General features: G+C 40.2%; 1 protein-coding gene and 1 long non-coding RNA gene across 2 annotated transcripts; one reads left to right on the top strand and one right to left on the bottom strand.

Annotated features, from left to right (window-relative positions):
- Positions 1–230: 230 nt before the first annotated feature.
- On the bottom strand, positions 231–10,163 carry RSAD1 (radical S-adenosyl methionine domain containing 1). Its single transcript, XM_075177911.1, has 9 exons — positions 9,896–10,163; positions 8,684–8,817; positions 8,332–8,536; positions 7,418–7,783; positions 6,026–6,089; positions 4,660–4,807; positions 4,129–4,183; positions 2,587–2,690; positions 231–893 (listed from the first exon to the last, which is right to left on the bottom strand). Exons 1-9 carry the CDS (start codon positions 10,019–10,021, stop codon positions 746–748), a joined length of 1,350 nt encoding a protein of 449 aa, XP_075034012.1. The 5' UTR covers positions 10,022–10,163; the 3' UTR covers positions 231–745.
- Positions 10,164–12,433: 2,270 nt separating this feature from the next.
- LOC142095114 (uncharacterized) lies at positions 12,434–14,851 on the top strand. The gene is made up of 4 exons (XR_012677742.1): positions 12,434–12,537; positions 13,167–13,238; positions 13,382–13,431; positions 14,568–14,851. It is a non-coding gene; the product is annotated as an uncharacterized LOC142095114 (long non-coding RNA).
- Positions 14,852–16,693: the final 1,842 nt, after the last annotated feature.

Genomic DNA, 16,693 nt, shown 5'->3' with positions numbered 1-16,693 from the left:
CTGCTTGGTGTTGTGCCAGTTATTATGGGGGTCACTGTGATGTTAAGTGAGGCATGGAGGGACAGATACCTCCCTTGTCTAAGGCCATGCATGGCTCCACAGTGACCTTTACTAACTTAGTGCAAAAAATTACCCTAAATTCTATTTGTGTAGTTCTCCAGAGTACAGGAATACTAAATATGTGTACTAGTAATCAAGGTCCTAGGAAGTTATAGAGACAGAAATAGACATGTGTTTTATACATTTTTTATTTTTACTTTTTCACAATGTGATTTTATTTTTGTAAACAAGACCATCCAATAATCCCACAAGTCTTTTTATTGTACATTGCAATCTGGGTCTATTAGTAACGATAAGAGCAGCTCCTACTTGATCCGTGTCAGCATAGATCAAACAGCCATGCTTTACAGGGGATCGCTGGATTATCTACCCCCAGCAATCACACCAGCCTACCAACCTGGAGGACAATTCCCAGTGACGTGACTTGGAAGCATTCCACAAAAATTGTATTGTACACACCGTGTCTGTTTAGCTTCAAACACTGTCGCGGGACTAGGCGACAAACCAAAATGTTACTGGCACCATCAATGTGGTCTGTGGGTACAGGGTAACCCAGGACCACAATCCCCTCATTTGCAGATGTGACTTTTTGAAACATGATTTTTAGCCTCAAGGGGTCCACTAAAAATACATGTCACAAAAATACAGTTTCAGACCCAGTAAACAAAATTGCACACTGGTCCGATTATACTCTTATTTCTACACCAGGGTCTTGTGTGGCCATTGGGGAGGTCACACTCTTTCGCTGAGTCCAGGAGTCTTGAAGTTGAGATAAGAGAGGTAGTAAAAGACCGTCTAATACAGCGAGTCCTCTCCAGGAGCATCGTAAACCACTAAAGAAAGGAGAGAAACCAAGAATAAGGACCATACTGAGACAAAACAAAAATGTGTCCAATCTGCAAGCAGAACTACAATGGGCCTTAATAAGTGTTGGAGCAACAACATTTTTTTCTTGCGTATCATACACATTTCCATATGCATGTGGGGGTGTTTGTATTTTATTACATTTATGTGGAAGACGCAACTTTCACATTTATTAATAACAATCAAGACAATATTCTCCCTTGTGTACATTATATGACCGATCGTTAAATTATTATATTTTATACAAATAGGGTGATGTGACTTATTTACCAGTAACACCGTCAAGCTGCATGCCTACACCAGCGTTAAGCGCAAGCATACACATTTATACGCCTGGTGTAAATACCGCCGTTACAGAGTGGGAAGCATATTGAGCTATGTATGACTTAACAAATACTTTTATGCATTCCCCTTTTCTGTGCATGGTCAGAATATGACAAATTGTTACAGTTCCGTGCCTGCTTATTGAATGACAACATGAAGAGTGATGCAAAAATGGCAAAGGCTGAAAATGGATTCTTATTCACCAATAATTAACTGATATTTTAAATTTAATTTAGACTGCCGATTTTACAGTGCACATAAACAGGGAGGATCTATAAAATAAACAAACTGGGCACAATGGCCATTTTGCCTGTTTGAATAATATGATGTTTTGAAAGGGTTTGATAACCTTTGGTCACAGATTTTCCAATCAACACAGAGGCTTGGTAGCCCGGTACAGAATTCAGTTGAAGTCACTCTGGCGCACAGTGGCTTTGGCATTGAACTGGCAAAGTGGACATGGGGTGCCAGTTTTCATGCCCAGAACATCCTTGTTTCAGGGAGGTCAACTGTATTTGGGCAGCACGGTGGCTCAGTGGCCAGCACTTCTGCCTCACAGCACTGGGGTCTTGAGTTCAATTCCCGACCATGGCCTTATCTGTGTGGAGTTTGTGTGTTCTCCCCGTGTTTGCGTGGGTTTCCTCTGGGTGCTCCGGTTTCCTCCCACACTCCAAAAACATACTAGTAGGTTAATTGGCTGCTATCAAATTGCCCTTAGTCTCAAACATTCTGTGTGTCTGTGTATTAGGGAATTTAGACTGTAAGCTCCAATAGGGCAGGGACTGATGTGAGTGAGTTCTCTGTACAGCGCTGCGGAATTAGTGGCGCCATATAAATAAATAGATGATGATGATGTATTTTATGCAGTGCAACCAAGCCTGTGTACATGCACTGCAGAATCTGTAGCCTAAACTAATTGAAAACATAACATTCAAATAGGCAAACTTAGCCACTGTACCCATGCACCCAGTTTGGTTCCAACACACACAACCACTTTGGCCATTTGATAGGTTACTCTGGATTTGACAATGTAAAATACAGATGAGAGAGTGTACTTTCTTGTTCACATGATTGTAGGTACTAAGTGTGTCTTATGTGTTAATATCGGACTCCCCACCCACACACCCTCCCTATTACGTGATAGACCAAAAGCATTTTTCAGCACAATTTTAGTTTAATATCTAATCTGCACGACTGGAGAATGTAAGAGACATACCCATTAGCATCAGTTTCTACAAAGGCGAAGCATGAGAATTAAGAGACTTTTGTTTTCAAACCCTGACGGAGATTTGTACTGAGCATTCCATTATTTCCTATACTTATGGTTCCCTTACTCACTTGTGATCTAGCTCCAAGAGCCCTTCCTCCTGCAGATCTCTCAGCTCCTGAGATGCCTGGAACAAGTCACGCAAGCTGATAGCAGAGGAGAGCTCCTGCCAGCGCTGCATAACAGGAAAATGGTAAATGGTCAAAACCTTTGTACGATGAAAAGAAATCTCTATGCTGTGACCATCTAAATCATTGAATAGTCATTGCATGTGTTGCAAAAGAACACAATATAAAAATAGGCATGGTCACCACACACAATCTCACAGCAATATAGAAAATAATAAAAAGTCCTTTCATTTTTTGCAATAGGCAACGGGACTTTTACGCTGCTGTGTCTATATAGAAGTTTAATCTTTTATTCAGCTATTTAATATTTTATCGGTTCCCTGCCATTTCACATTGTCCGCCCCACAATGGAAAGCATGGATATTTCACAGCATTTCTTCCCTGTTAGAAAAGTGGTATTCAGCTAAAAGTCATTCAACACAGTTCCGGAATGTAATGATGAAGACAAGAAGAGGCGATATAATACAATTGGTGACCAAAGCGGCAGAATATAAAATGGGGACAATTGTGACTAACGGAGATAAACCACATATTGGAGAAATTGTGTAATTATACTGTATTTTCCTGTTCAGTGGTTTCCTGCCTTCCCACAACACTGACATTCATGGAGTATATTACTTGTTGCACAGAGAGGTAATTATTATTAAATAATGAGAATTATATTCCTATGCATGTGCATTACAGAACGGCCCACTTTAATAAAGATGATTGAAGCACTCACTTGGGTAAGTTGATTGAAGCTAATATATATTACCCACTTATCACTTTCAAAGTCATGAAAAAGGATACCAATTACAGAGTCTGTAGCTTCCATTGTTCTGTTTAGCTAAAGTTACATATTATCTGCGTACACAAACAGCATATCTGTTATATGCAAGAAGCACCGATCTTTGAGATTTTAACCATATCATCATGCTGTTGATATGACAGTCATCATCATCTTGATCAAGGTGAAAGGTGTTTTAAATGTTGTTGGTTTTTGTTTCTTTGTTTTTAAATATATAAGAAGTTAAAATAAAAACGTTTCCCCTAAAGTGTTGCTAGCACGAGTTCTCATAGCCTAGCCCTCACCTAGGAGGGGGGGGGGTGTTACATTTAATACTTACAGTAATCTATTATAAGATTGCAAGTTCTATTATTTTTGTGCACAGTGCCATATCTAGAGCAGTTACGACCTAGGGCACTAATCCGAGTAGAGTGCAGCCAGGCCAGAAATAGGAGAGGTATATGCAGATTGTTTTACATTTTTATTCAAAATATTCTGAATAATATAATGTAATACTATAATGCCGATCAGCAGATCATGTTAATAAAAGCACCACTGTTTACAAAGGTCACTCATGCCATTTGTATCAAACCCCTGGATTTCCAGCTCTTACTCTACCAACCTTTACTTCCCATTTAAAGTACAACGTATTTCTTTGTTATAACATTGACTTAATATTTACTGTACTGCTGCTAGAATTTCCATTTCAATGTCCTCACCTTATGCGATATCCCACTGTCTGTTCGTAAACCCAATACCAACATTTCCGACAACCTGAGAACAAGAATAGATCAAAGAAAAACACAAAATATCAGGGTCATATACGACTAGGTATGGGGAGTGGGGGGCAGATTATATTATATGAAATTGGAAGGACGATTCAGAACACCAAATTCAGCTTCACTTTTAGAGAACACACAATGGGGCGGATTCCCAGTGGGACGTATGCTAGTTTGCGCAGTATATCTTGCATGGACGTACACATATGACCCTTTGCAGACTTGCGTGCTACTGGCACTTACGCCAATCAGCGGGACACGGGAGGGAAGGGGGCAAATAAACACAGGCAGAGTACACTAAAAGTGTCTTCATCAAGCCCAATATGTGCATCCATCAACAGGCAAAGACACAAAGGTTAGGGAGAGGACAATAAATCACAATTGTGTTACAAAGATTTACTACGTAGGAACTGTCCATAGCACTTAAAGATGAGATTGTGCATTGGCAAAAGCTAAATACCCAATACTAACACATCAAAGTCAGTTTGTTCAGTCACTTTTCGTGTGCCATGTCCATAGCTCATCACTTCCTTCATCCATGGTTCCGGTTCTAGAGTCTGAATACGGGCTTCCCTCCGTTTCCTCCCATTGGATGGAACTGCAAACCGTCCGTGAGCGCCTAGATCAAAACAGAAGTACTGATATATTGTGCTAATAAGATACAGAACGCCTTTTATCAAGTTACCAACTAAAAAAAAACACATAAATAACAGAGAGAAAACGAAGTAATGGCTTCCCCAAAGAGCTTACATTGTGAATGTGAAAATACATGGTCAACAGCTTTGCGTCATTTCAACCATTTGTGAAAATAGAAAATGAGTGCAGTTTTAAGTAGATCATTAGATAAAATAAAGATAACCTTGGTATACAGGTAAATAAACACTGTACGGCATGGGGTCCCAATGTTATTGAGCTTCTAGGCTGGGCATTGCTGAGGCTTTTAGTCCTCCCTGGGCAGTGAAGGTCTGGGTAATGTGAGAGTAGGACCCCAACCTTGCCCCCCCTAGGGGCCCCACATAATGGACAGATGGGTCTGCAGATTAAAAGCAATAAAACATAAAGCAGACACCTTTTATAAAAAAATAAATCAAAGTAATTTTTTATGAAGCCAGAAGTAGGCGACTCCCTGTAAGATTGTTAGTCCTGGCTGCGGGTGTATTTGTGGGCCATATAGCAAGACTTTGTAAGGGCCGCCACATAATGCTCAAAAGGTGAAGAGAAACAAACCCATACACGTGGGACTTTGACAGGGGAGGGGGGGGCAGGATCCTTTAGGACTTTTTTGTTTGTTTATGTTTAACTCCCTTTGTACTCCATCAGATGAAGAGAATGACACCTTCACTGGCAGGGAAACGCATACTCTGTGCCTGAACTAAGTTGGGTGGAAGAAAAGAAGATTGATTTTTATTTCATAGCCTTTATGGGAGCAGTGTCTCTTTTGTTTAATTAAACGCTTTTTTTTTTTCTTCAAATTTTTATTTTTTTCTGTTTCAGGCATAATTGGCAGTCAATTGAGGACAATGTCGTTCAGTGCCAGAAGCTAGCGAGCAGTTTTCAACACACATTATGGTTTTACAGAGCAAGAGTAAAAATGATCTGATGAAGCAGGGTATATATATGTATTCACAGCTTTACAGAATAGTTTTGGATGTGATAACTTAATTTCCCCAATGAAGTACGAAGTTGTGCACCTCTGTACTATTGCAAGTCACAGATTAAGGGTCAAAAGAACAAGGATTCTTGGAGACCCAGCTAAGGGGAAAAAAATTGGGCACAACTGGCACAGAGTATATGTGACATTTAGTGTGCTAACAAAAGCATCTCTTTGAAAGCTTACCTGGTCCTATGCCAATATACTGTTTTCCCAGCCAATATAACAGGTTATGCTTACTGACCGCCTCCTACAAACATGAAGATAACAGTAGAACTTAACAGCTTAAAAAATATACAATTGTACCTGTTGTATAAGAAAACAAACAAAAGTGCCCCATGTTGTGCATTTTTAGATCCTCCACTTGTATGGCATCAGAAGTGATTTAGTAAAGTACCCCAGTCACAAACATTGAATATGTCTATCTGGATACAGCTTCATGATGAAATACATTTTAGAACAAAAAATTCACTACATGCCCAAAAGTATGTGGACACCCAAACATCACATCCATATACGCTTGTTGAACATCCCACTCCAAAACCATTGGCGTTAATTAGGAACTGGTTTCCACTTTGCTGCTATAGAGCCTCCACTCTTCCAGGAGCGCGGTCTACTAGATTTGTGGCTAAATGGATGCACACAGAGTATTAGGGAGATCGGACACTGATGTTGGGTGTTGGCTCGCAGTCGGCATTGCAATTCATCCCAAAGGTGGTTGACGGGATTGAGGACAGGGCTCTGTGCAGGTCAGTCAAGCTCTTCCGCAACAAACTCAGGAAGCCATTGTTTGATGGACTTCGCATTGTGCACCGGGGCACAGTCACGCTACAACAGGAAAGGGCCGTCATGATAAAGGGTCAGTGTTGGTTGCCAGTAGCTGAATGTTCTAAGATTCCTACATTGACTGGTTCATGTTTTGTGTCACTACATTCTGCTGTCTTCTACATTCCAACCATACTGCATCATTTGTAGCTGCACAGAAATGCCAGTCGCCAAATGCCTGTGTTATCGGAGGCTGATAATGTTCATCATCATCATCATCAACATTTATTTATATAGCGCCAGCAAATTCCGTAGCGCTTTACAATTGGGAACAAACATTAATAAGACAATACTGGGTAATACATACAGACAGAGAGGTAAGAGAACCCTGCTCGCAAGCTTACAATCTATGGGATAATGGGAGTTTACAAGGACATGTGCTACATCATATTGCACACTGGATCAGCTAGAGTAATGTTGCTGCCTAACAATTGCCAACCACACTTTCCCCACCAATTGGTATTTGGCTACCTTCTGTATCAAGTGTTCCCCACACCTCTTAGATTGTAAGCTTATTTAGATTATTGTTATTATATTATTATACTTATTCATATTTACCTTCTGTTTTATGTCATTGTGTGTGATATGTTTGTGGCATGTCATGTCACCTCCTCAATGTACAGAATTGCATAATATGTCAGCACCTTATAAGTAAAAAGATAATAATAATAATCTCATAGAGCTCAAACCTCAATTCCTAGTGTAGGAAACACAAAACAGAAGGTCACAAAGACTAATTAAAATTGTACTCACATTCCGAGCAAAATTGGACACTTCATATTGCCGGAATCCAGCTTGTTGAAGAATACACCTGGCATCGTCATACATCTGGGCTGTAAGCTCTTGGTCAGGGAGAGCGAGTTGCCCCTTCTCCCTCAGTTTAAAGAGCGTCGTCCCTCTCTCCAAGGTCAGTTGATATAAAGACACGTGGTCATCACATTGTTCCAAGAGCCTTTGTAAGGTGCTGTGCCAGGATGCCAGGCTTTGACCCGGTAGCCCAAACATCACATCCACCGATGTGTGACCCATGAATATCTTACAGGCCTCCTGCAATGTGTATTGTGCATCTGAGGCTGTATGGGTCCTACCAAGCAGCTGGAGGGCATGGTCATCCAAGGACTTTCACCAAAAAACAAGCAGTAAAAAAGGTCAAAGTATAGAAGGTACAGTATAGATGATAGGAGAAAATCAAGTAGAAAATAAACAGAAAGCGCCAACACAAACATGGTAAAGTGAAAAAGCAGCGAAAAAGTTAAGGAAAAAAAAGATTAGTCTGACTATTAGTGCCAATACAAATATATACATAAACGTATAAAGTATATATTACTATCATATTAGATGGTTATGCAACCTGTATTATAAAAACTGTTCGCAGCAGATGTAGAACATTAAGGGACGGACGGATGTTGAGTGGAGAATTTTATGTAAAGCTGATCTTATTCTTTTGAAGACTAGTTAGTGCCCAAGGTATTGTATGTTATTTAGCCTCCTGTGGTGTTTGTTTTGTGGGCCTGAGCTTTATCCTGATCAGCTGTAGTACCTATTGCTGGCATTCCCTAGAAACATTGTATGTACCCACTTGCTGTCAAGTAGCAATGGTACTGATTGCATGGACATAGATAATATTCATACAACTATGTTATCCGATATCAGCAATACGCAGTTACCTGTACACCGATAGACAGGCGGTTCACCCCGGCATCCCTGAATTGCTGCAGTTTGCTCTTACTCGATGATGTGGGATTAGCTTCCAAAGTGACTTCGGCATCATGTGGCAAATAGGCATGCTTGGATATCGCCTCCAATACAGCATTAATGGTGGGAGGACTGGCAAGACTTGGTGTCCCTCCGCCAAAAAACACAGAAGAAACTCTGCATGAAAGGAAAAAAAAAATAGTCTTTCATGTGCAGGTAACCTGACAATTTAGAAAATTGATTGCGTTAACAAAATTGTCCTGAATTCGCGACAACTCTGCTGTAGCCTCTCTGTCAGAAACATACTCTCCACAAGGATCTCACCTGCGCACCTGACTGAGCTGGATCAAGGTTCGAACTTCCTGCACCAGACAATAGCGGATGGCAGCCTCATTGTCAGAATGTGCAATGTACTTGTTAAAATTGCAGTAGGTGCAGCGTTTTTCACAATAGGGCCACTGATGAAAGAAGAGGGAAAGCGTATTTCCTGTTATTGTGCATAAGCCATGTCAGATCACAGAAGATCAATTAAAAAAAACACAAATACCACTATCACCATAGAGTGGATCAGCTCTGATTTTCATGAAGAGGACAGGATATTAAAGAAATGGTCACTAATATTTTATTTCTTTACTATATAGGTGTTTTTGCATATAAACCTGGGTATTACTATACATATATATTTATACATATGGGTTTGTCACCCATTAGGAACAAATCAATTTTTTTCAAACCTCTCTTTGGGACACATTTACTAACTACCGCATAAAGTGAAAAATAGTTTTTAATCCTTATCGCATTGATAAGAATTGAACTATTTCTAATAGTTATGAAAAAACTTCAGCAGGGACAGCGGCCACGATAAACTGCTGTCCCTGTGAAGTTAAAAACGTACGAATTCACGGCCTCTTCGTTTCCGAAGCTGCTTTGCGATCCACAGCAGCCTTGTGCGCATGCTCCGTCTGAAAACTTTGGGCATGCGCAGAAGAATCCCTGCGCTTCACTGTTGCAGAGAGCGGTGTGCGACGGTGCACATACTCGGAGAAGAGCTGAACAGTGCTGCAAAATAGCAGAAACGGTAATGTACGTCAGCCTGAGCTGACGTACATTACCGTATATGTAAAAGCATTTTCATTCATTGTTAAATTGCGGTATATAGCAGTCCCCATAGACATCTATGGGGACTGCTATGTATTACGTAAAAAAGTGCAAAGCAACAGATATCTATGATATCTGCTGCGATGCACTGTTGATAGATTAGGCAAATACTTCAATTAGCGGAATTAACATGAAAATTGGGTTTAATAAATAGACCCCTTTATAACTAAACCCTTCCATTCCCTTTATTAATGAAGATCTCGTATGTCCTTCATACAGAGAGATGCCCAGAACTGTACCTCGCATATCTATCTCCAAGGTACCAGACTGAGTGAGACTTGCATGTTATCTATGGACACCTTACAATGCACATACTTACAATGCACATACTTACATGCACATACTTACAATGCACATACTTACAATGCACATACTTACATGCACATACACAGCTGCCTCCTCTGTGGCACATGTGTCCTGTACATTGCACACCTCCTGCCTAGGGGACATGCACAACTTTCGTGCACCAGCAAAAGGCACCACGAAAATCCTGGAACGCAGCATGGCTACTGAAACTGGTAATTATTGGGATTACATATCCCCTGAGACACAAAAATTGCAGAATCTGCTGCCATTGTATCCCTGTAGCATTAATCCTATTAAACCAGTTACATTCCCTGGTCTCACTCACATATGTGGTCTTCCGGGTACTCTCACTCTAAGCTGTGCGCCCTCTGCTGGAGCCTCCGAGTATCTGTTTAAATGTAATATATGTGGAGAAGTCTTATGAGGAGGCAGCAGATGGAAGAGATTTGTTGCCTGAAATGGGCACATCTGAAAACAATGTACAGTGTAGTTTAAAAACACTTGTATAACCACCAATGTCGATTTTATTGTACTGTTTTGTACCATAGCTTTACTGTCATGTTCTTTGTTTGCACCTATTTGACCATTTAAAATAAAGAATTACAAAAAAACACTTGTATGTGCAACCCATGATGGAATTAGTGACAACTCATTTAAATTGACTAGATATGAGTGAAATCATTTCAGGCCATTGCGCAGAAGTGTGAAGTTCGGACAATACAGTATTGAGCTTTCTCTCCTTTGACCTCACCATTCCACGGAATGTCATTCCGCATTGTATTTGTACAACCCCATTTCACATCATGAACAGAGCTGGGACGAAGATTGAGAACCGATAAGGCCAAATTCCGCCACTTACTCTATAAGGTGTCCGTAGATCACATGCAGGTCTTAAGCTCTCACGATGCATTTATATAATTGCCCGAAGTCAATTCTTGTTAGGTCACAGAGTTTCCCCACTGTGCTAATTAAAAATTAAGATTAAAAATCTGAAATTCAAATTGTTTTTTTTTCTAAGTTGACGTAAAGGCGGTTTTGAAAAACAGAAATGCACGTTCTCTCTCCCTGCCCCCTTTCTATGTTATTGTTTTAAGATAGCCAACATTTTCATGTCTTAGATAATAGATATTTTGATATAGAATAAAAAATGTTGATTTTACTAAATCCCCTACTCTCCCTCTCTCCCCTGCGTCTCTCTGTCTGTCCACCCCTCCCCTTAGATTGTACGCTCCTCTGAGCAGGGTCATCTCTCCTCCTGTTTCCACCACTTCTAACTCTGCTCTCCAGCTACTTAGCCCTCCTCCTCGAGGGTCCTCCACCCCACGTCCACTCTCGCTCCCTCCTCCCCCCTGGGGGTTTCCCTGTCTTCCGCGCCCTCCTTCTCGGGCCCCGTCGTTTGCGGATCCTCCCTCCCCCTTCCCCGTCCTCTCTAGCTGTGCATTGAGCTTACTGAGTTGCTGTGTTTACTGTACTGTGCTGTCTCCCATTGTATTGTAATTTTGTTTGTCTCTGTACGGCGCTGCGGATGCCTTGTGGCGCCTTATAAATAAATATTAATAATAATAATAATAATATTTTTTTTTTTTTATAATTTTGATGCAAAACTGTTGAATGGAATGACGTGTGGTTTGTTTAATTTTGCTTTTCATGCTGTAGGTAAGCCCGTCCTACTTAAGTTGTTTTTGTAAATGACCTACTCTTAGTCCAATTGTTAGGTGCTACAGGGAGCCTATCATAAAGCTGGAAACACGCTGGCTGATCATGCAGCTTGGACCGAGCTCTGCACAGTTTGGCTACACATGGGGGTGGATAAACTGCTTAAATTCTAGCCCTATGGGCCCTCTGGTGAGGAAGAACTGGGACATGTTAATGTTAATCTAGCCGTATTTACCAAAGCCATTCAATTTAGATGAATCTGATTAGACAGCTGAAGGTACATTCCTTAGTACAGCAGCCCCTATTACATATTTAAGCTTTTGCTTTTCAAAGGGCCTGGCCAACAGTAGTTTTGTACTACCGTTGGTCAGGCCTACTAGTAGGTTAATCGTCTGTTATCAAATTGACCTTAGTCTCTCTTGGTCTGTGTATGATAGGGAATTTAGACTGTAAGCTCCAATGGGGCAGGGACTGATGTGAGTTCTCTGCACAGCGCTGCGGAATTAGTAGCGCTATATAAATAGCGGATGGTGATGGTTACCATTGCCTCTCTGCTCTGTGCTGCTTTCTCATACCTCGCAATCTCTGGTACACACAAACTCATATAGTTGTAGGGGGCACTGAATCCAAATTGTTCACCGCTGCCCTGATTTCTGCTTAAAATGTTACACTTAATTATTGCACAAATAGTGTCATTTGATCAAGAGGGATTTTGGATTGCTCATTCTCTGCCCTAGTTAATTGATCTTCCTCATAAGTGTCAACATTGCCATCCTTAACTGAATTTGAGGCAATGTGATGTAAGTTTATTCTTAAAATAATTTAAAACCGCAATCTCTGTAAGAGAAATGCTGGCTCATGTCATTATGGGGAACTTGATACTGGCATTTCCAAGGGCAGATAAGTTTTATTCCTCGTTGACAACCCCTGTGTCTCAACGATGGGGCTGTCCTTGGAGTTTCCAGAGAGAACTTGGCTCTATATAATAAGAGGAAGTAAATAGGGAACACAATCAGACAGCATTGATTGAGAGATGACTCCAAAAGTAGCTTTGACAGGTTAGTAACACAATAACTATTTTATGATAGTCACCCTGATCAGCTGCAATTGTATAGAATTCTCTACTCTCCCGGGATTCCGAGAGACCTACCCGGAGTTCCGGAGTCTCATGGAAATTCCAATAGAGTTGGCAAGTAGGCCTGCGTCTCTAAACATGTTATGAAACTACAAGTCCCAGCATGCTGTGCCAGGCGATAACTGACAAGGTATGCTGGGACTTGTGGTTTCACAACACCTGGAGAGCCACAGTTCGACTAGACCTGTACTAGACACTTCAGCTGTGTAATGGAAAATTTAGAATGTGCCTAAGGATTCCGTTACGTAATTGTCTGCAAGACACTACTAAGAGATCAAAAAACAAGCAATATATATATATATATATATATATATATATATATATATATATATATATATATATATATATATAATTAGCTGCTATATTTGTTGCTATTAGAAGCTTACTAAAACAGAATGTTTACACTGACTATTAGAGATGGCAATAGGGGAGGCAGACTGGAATGACTCTTGGAGGCCTCCCGGATTAAAATACAATATAAATGTCATAAAAATTGCACTGCCATTTCTTGCACCTTTTTTATATATAATTTCCTTTGCATCTGATAAATAGTGTTCTGGATTACAATGTGTGCTGGGACAGCAGTTAAGAATCCGCGGACCTGGGCTTCCATTACCCATATGGGTGAGTGTTGGAGGGGATGTCTAGAAAGCCCTATTCATAAAAACACCCTCCCCTGCCTGTCTGATCACCCCTACCCCTCCTTGTCTCTTTGCCTTCACCCTCCATTATCTTTGGTCCTGGCTAACTTGGTGTTATTCCCACAGAACCATCTCCCGGTGTGATTCACTTTACCACAGTAAATACAAATTCTCAGGTAAGTTTCATAAACAATATCACTACTCTGTTTTAGATCTCTAGATATGTATATGATAAATAGGTGATTTACTTACAGTTTGGAAAAAAAAATGTTCAATTATAATTAAAAGCTATACATTTCCTTCATTGATATACATCTGACAAGGAGATCAGTGGTTAATTGCTACTAATGATTTGAAGCTCATTGGTGACTCTTTGTGACAATTCACTCTCATTTCTGTCCCAGGCATTAAACTGAGACTGTAAAGTCAAATGGGCATGGAAATTGTGCCTGAAACATTATTTTTTACTATAGACCAGTGGTCAGGGAACAGGGGTTAATTACCCCAAATGGGTAAAAATGAAATTCCTGTGGGTAATACTGCCGATTCACATGCTGTCAGTTGGATTGTAGACCACTTTAAATGTGAAATTGCTGTTGCCCCAGAAGAGCCTCAAGGGTTGGCAGAGGCACTTTTTGAGCTTCGATGCAATAATGAAGCACGTATTGCATTTGAAAACAAAGCAGATCTGTCATATTTTTGGATGTCAACAGCTGCAAAGGCATTCAAAATTGCACGAGGAGGCAGTCAAAAAGCTGCTGCCTTTTGCAACAACCTACCTTTGCAAACAAGGATTATCCATTCTAACGAACATAAAAACAAAGCAGAGAAATCAATTGGATGCTGAAGACCATATCCAAAATGCCCCAATATTGATGCTCTCATATAAAAAATGAAGCAACATCATTTCTCCAAAACCTGAAGTTTTAAAGTTAAAGCTTTCAAAGAAATTTTGAATAGATTCAATAAAATTTTGAATTCAAATAATTGAAAATATACGATTTCCTTCCTTTCAAATCCAGGGGGTAACGTCGGCATATCTAAATATATTTGTGGGTAAAAGGTAAAAAAGTTCCCTGACCCCTGCTATAGACGATGTAGAACTGCACGTACTATATACAAAATACAACGTATATAACAGGATATGCTTGTTGTTATTATATCATTGCAATTTGAAGATCGACCTAGACCAGTAATCAGCAAAGGGCCAAATATTGTTTTCAAAATAATTATGTCCCATTAAGATAGTGAGCATAAAAAACATTCCGATTATCAGATTATGACTGGTTAACTTTTTTTCTCTACCTTACAGCAATCCGTAGATGGTCAATTTCTACAAACCATCTACTTCCATGGGTAGACCTCTTCCGTGTAGACACTCAATGGTGTGTCGGTGTGAGTTTGGAGCCCGTGAGTGGACATCGGAGAGGGAAGTCTGGTTTAGTGTGGGGTGTCAGCCTCATGCTCGACTTTCATGGTTGGGAACGTCTACTCCTTACGCTCCCGTAAAACGTAGTAGGATGTTTTACTGTGGAAATGTGGATCATAGCTAACGTTTGGGCCAACCGGTCCAGGGATCAATAAATCTTTTTTTTTCTTAATATACGTTGCCTCCTGTGTCTGATTACAAGCTAATGTGGAAACTGTGTTTGTACTGTCTCTGCGAATGTTGGAGAACTACAACTTCCATCAAGTCATGTTTGGAATGTAATGGCACTGAACTGGTTTTAATTTTCCATATTACTTTTCTATGCCCGTTGACTTGTAAAGCCTAGATAATAATAAGAATAGATGGTAAGAATCACTTCTAACATGTATAAAAATAGGAATTTTATTATTGGTCAATACTGAAAAAATCAAACTTTTCTGGAGATAAACATTTCCATTGAGAGATATTTTAAACATTCTGCAGCAAACGAGTCCTCTCTTGCTACACCTGTAGATGCACCTCCTTTTCCACTGGGGGGCAGTGTTGCATAGTTTATGTGAATTTCAGACAGACTTTTGTTAATCCTAAATTTTCAAACTATATAATGTTGCTGTGGACTGTTAATATGCAATGACTGCTGTAAAGTGAAGTATTATAGCTACTAAGAGGCTATTCTGTGCACACTCATGGAAGTAAAGGCATGTAAGTTTATACACAATCCCTTAGGCTGAGGGATAAATTCTTCTGACCCAGTTTCAATCTGATATATCAGCCTTGCTGGCACACGTCTCATGTATTGCAGTAGCAATGCTACACATCCACTCTGGCACTGCCAGAGACTATAGTTGTTTTTAAGGCCTGAAATATGCAGTGTTAGTGTGGACTGAGGGTGGACAAGCTGTAATGTAAAGTATTATATTTGATAAGAGGGCATATTGTTTGTTATCCTGTTAACATTATATTGTTGGGACCATATTCTTTAAACCCCACATATTGCACCAGTGGTCTGTTCACCACTGAGCATATAGGGCCTAAGTCATTAAGGAGAGCAAGGCAAGAGAAAAGTTGATCCTGGACAAACCATGTTACAATGCAAGGGGTGCAAATTAGTTTATTATTTTGCATTCAAGTAAAATATTGGTTTCTTTTTCATGTATCACACAAATACTTGAGAGCTTTATTTTTACAGTGAAATTTAAAGTTGTTATAGGAACTGCCCTACTCCAAATATAAATATGTCCCCACATTTTAAATTTAGCTCCCCCTCCAATGCAACATGGTTTTGACAAGGTGCAAAGTTACTCCTTTTTTTTTGCTTTGCTCTTCTTAATGACTCAGACCCACCCATAGGGTCCAACCCGGGAAACTAAAGTGGCATAAACCATCTCACTGTCTCCCTCCAAACCCTCCTCCCCTGTGCATCCTTATTCCAGACTTTCTTATTAGACTATTATTTATTTATTTTTCGCCCTTTCCTAGTATTTAAACTGTGGTTTTACTGTTTACAGGCAGTGGCTCTGCTCATTAGTCACAAGTCCTGAGTTACTAATTCTGTGGGTCCCAACAACCTCATTGCTTTGACTAGGGTCCTTCCTGTAGCCAATTAGGAAAATTAGCGTCTAGCTAAATCACTTCTTGTCTGTTCCTAAGGGTTCACTGTTGTGCAAACTTGTTTAAACACTTCCATGTAGTTCTTGGATTTTGACCTTGGCTAATTTCTGTGTCTTTGTTTATACATTTGTTATTAACTATTTACCAACCCATCATCTGAGATACTGCTCTTACAACTAATGGAAAAGATGTCTCCAGCTTGCTCTGGGTCCCTCAATACTGATGGATGACTTTAATGCAATCTTAAACTAGGTACACACTACACGGTTTTCGTCCAATAATCGGCTCAAACAGCTGACATACGACCGCTCGTTCAAAAGTCGGGTCAGTGTGTGTAGTGACACGATGGTCGAAAGTCTGCCCAAATGGACGATTATCGCCTCATTTGGTTGGTCGTA

The sequence above is a fragment of the Mixophyes fleayi genome, chromosome 6 (genome assembly GCF_038048845.1).
Source record: "Mixophyes fleayi isolate aMixFle1 chromosome 6, aMixFle1.hap1, whole genome shotgun sequence".
Lineage (NCBI taxonomy): Eukaryota > Metazoa > Chordata > Amphibia > Anura > Limnodynastidae > Mixophyes > Mixophyes fleayi.
This window is presented reverse-complemented; position numbering and strand designations above follow the sequence as displayed.

Bases quoted from the DNA above. Each gene is read 5' to 3' on its own strand.
- RSAD1 (XM_075177911.1), bottom strand. From the start codon at position 10,021: ATGCTGCGTTCCAGGATTTTCGTGGTGCCTTTTGCTGGTGCACGAAAG. The intron at 6,090-7,417 runs GTGAGTACAATT...TCATGTTTGTAG, and splicing joins TGTCCAATTTTGCTCGGAAT to GAGGCGGTCAGTAAGCATAA. The intron at 894-2,586 runs GTGAGTAAGGGA...TCCTTTCTTTAG, and splicing joins CTCTTGGAGCTAGATCACAA to TGGTTTACGATGCTCCTGGA.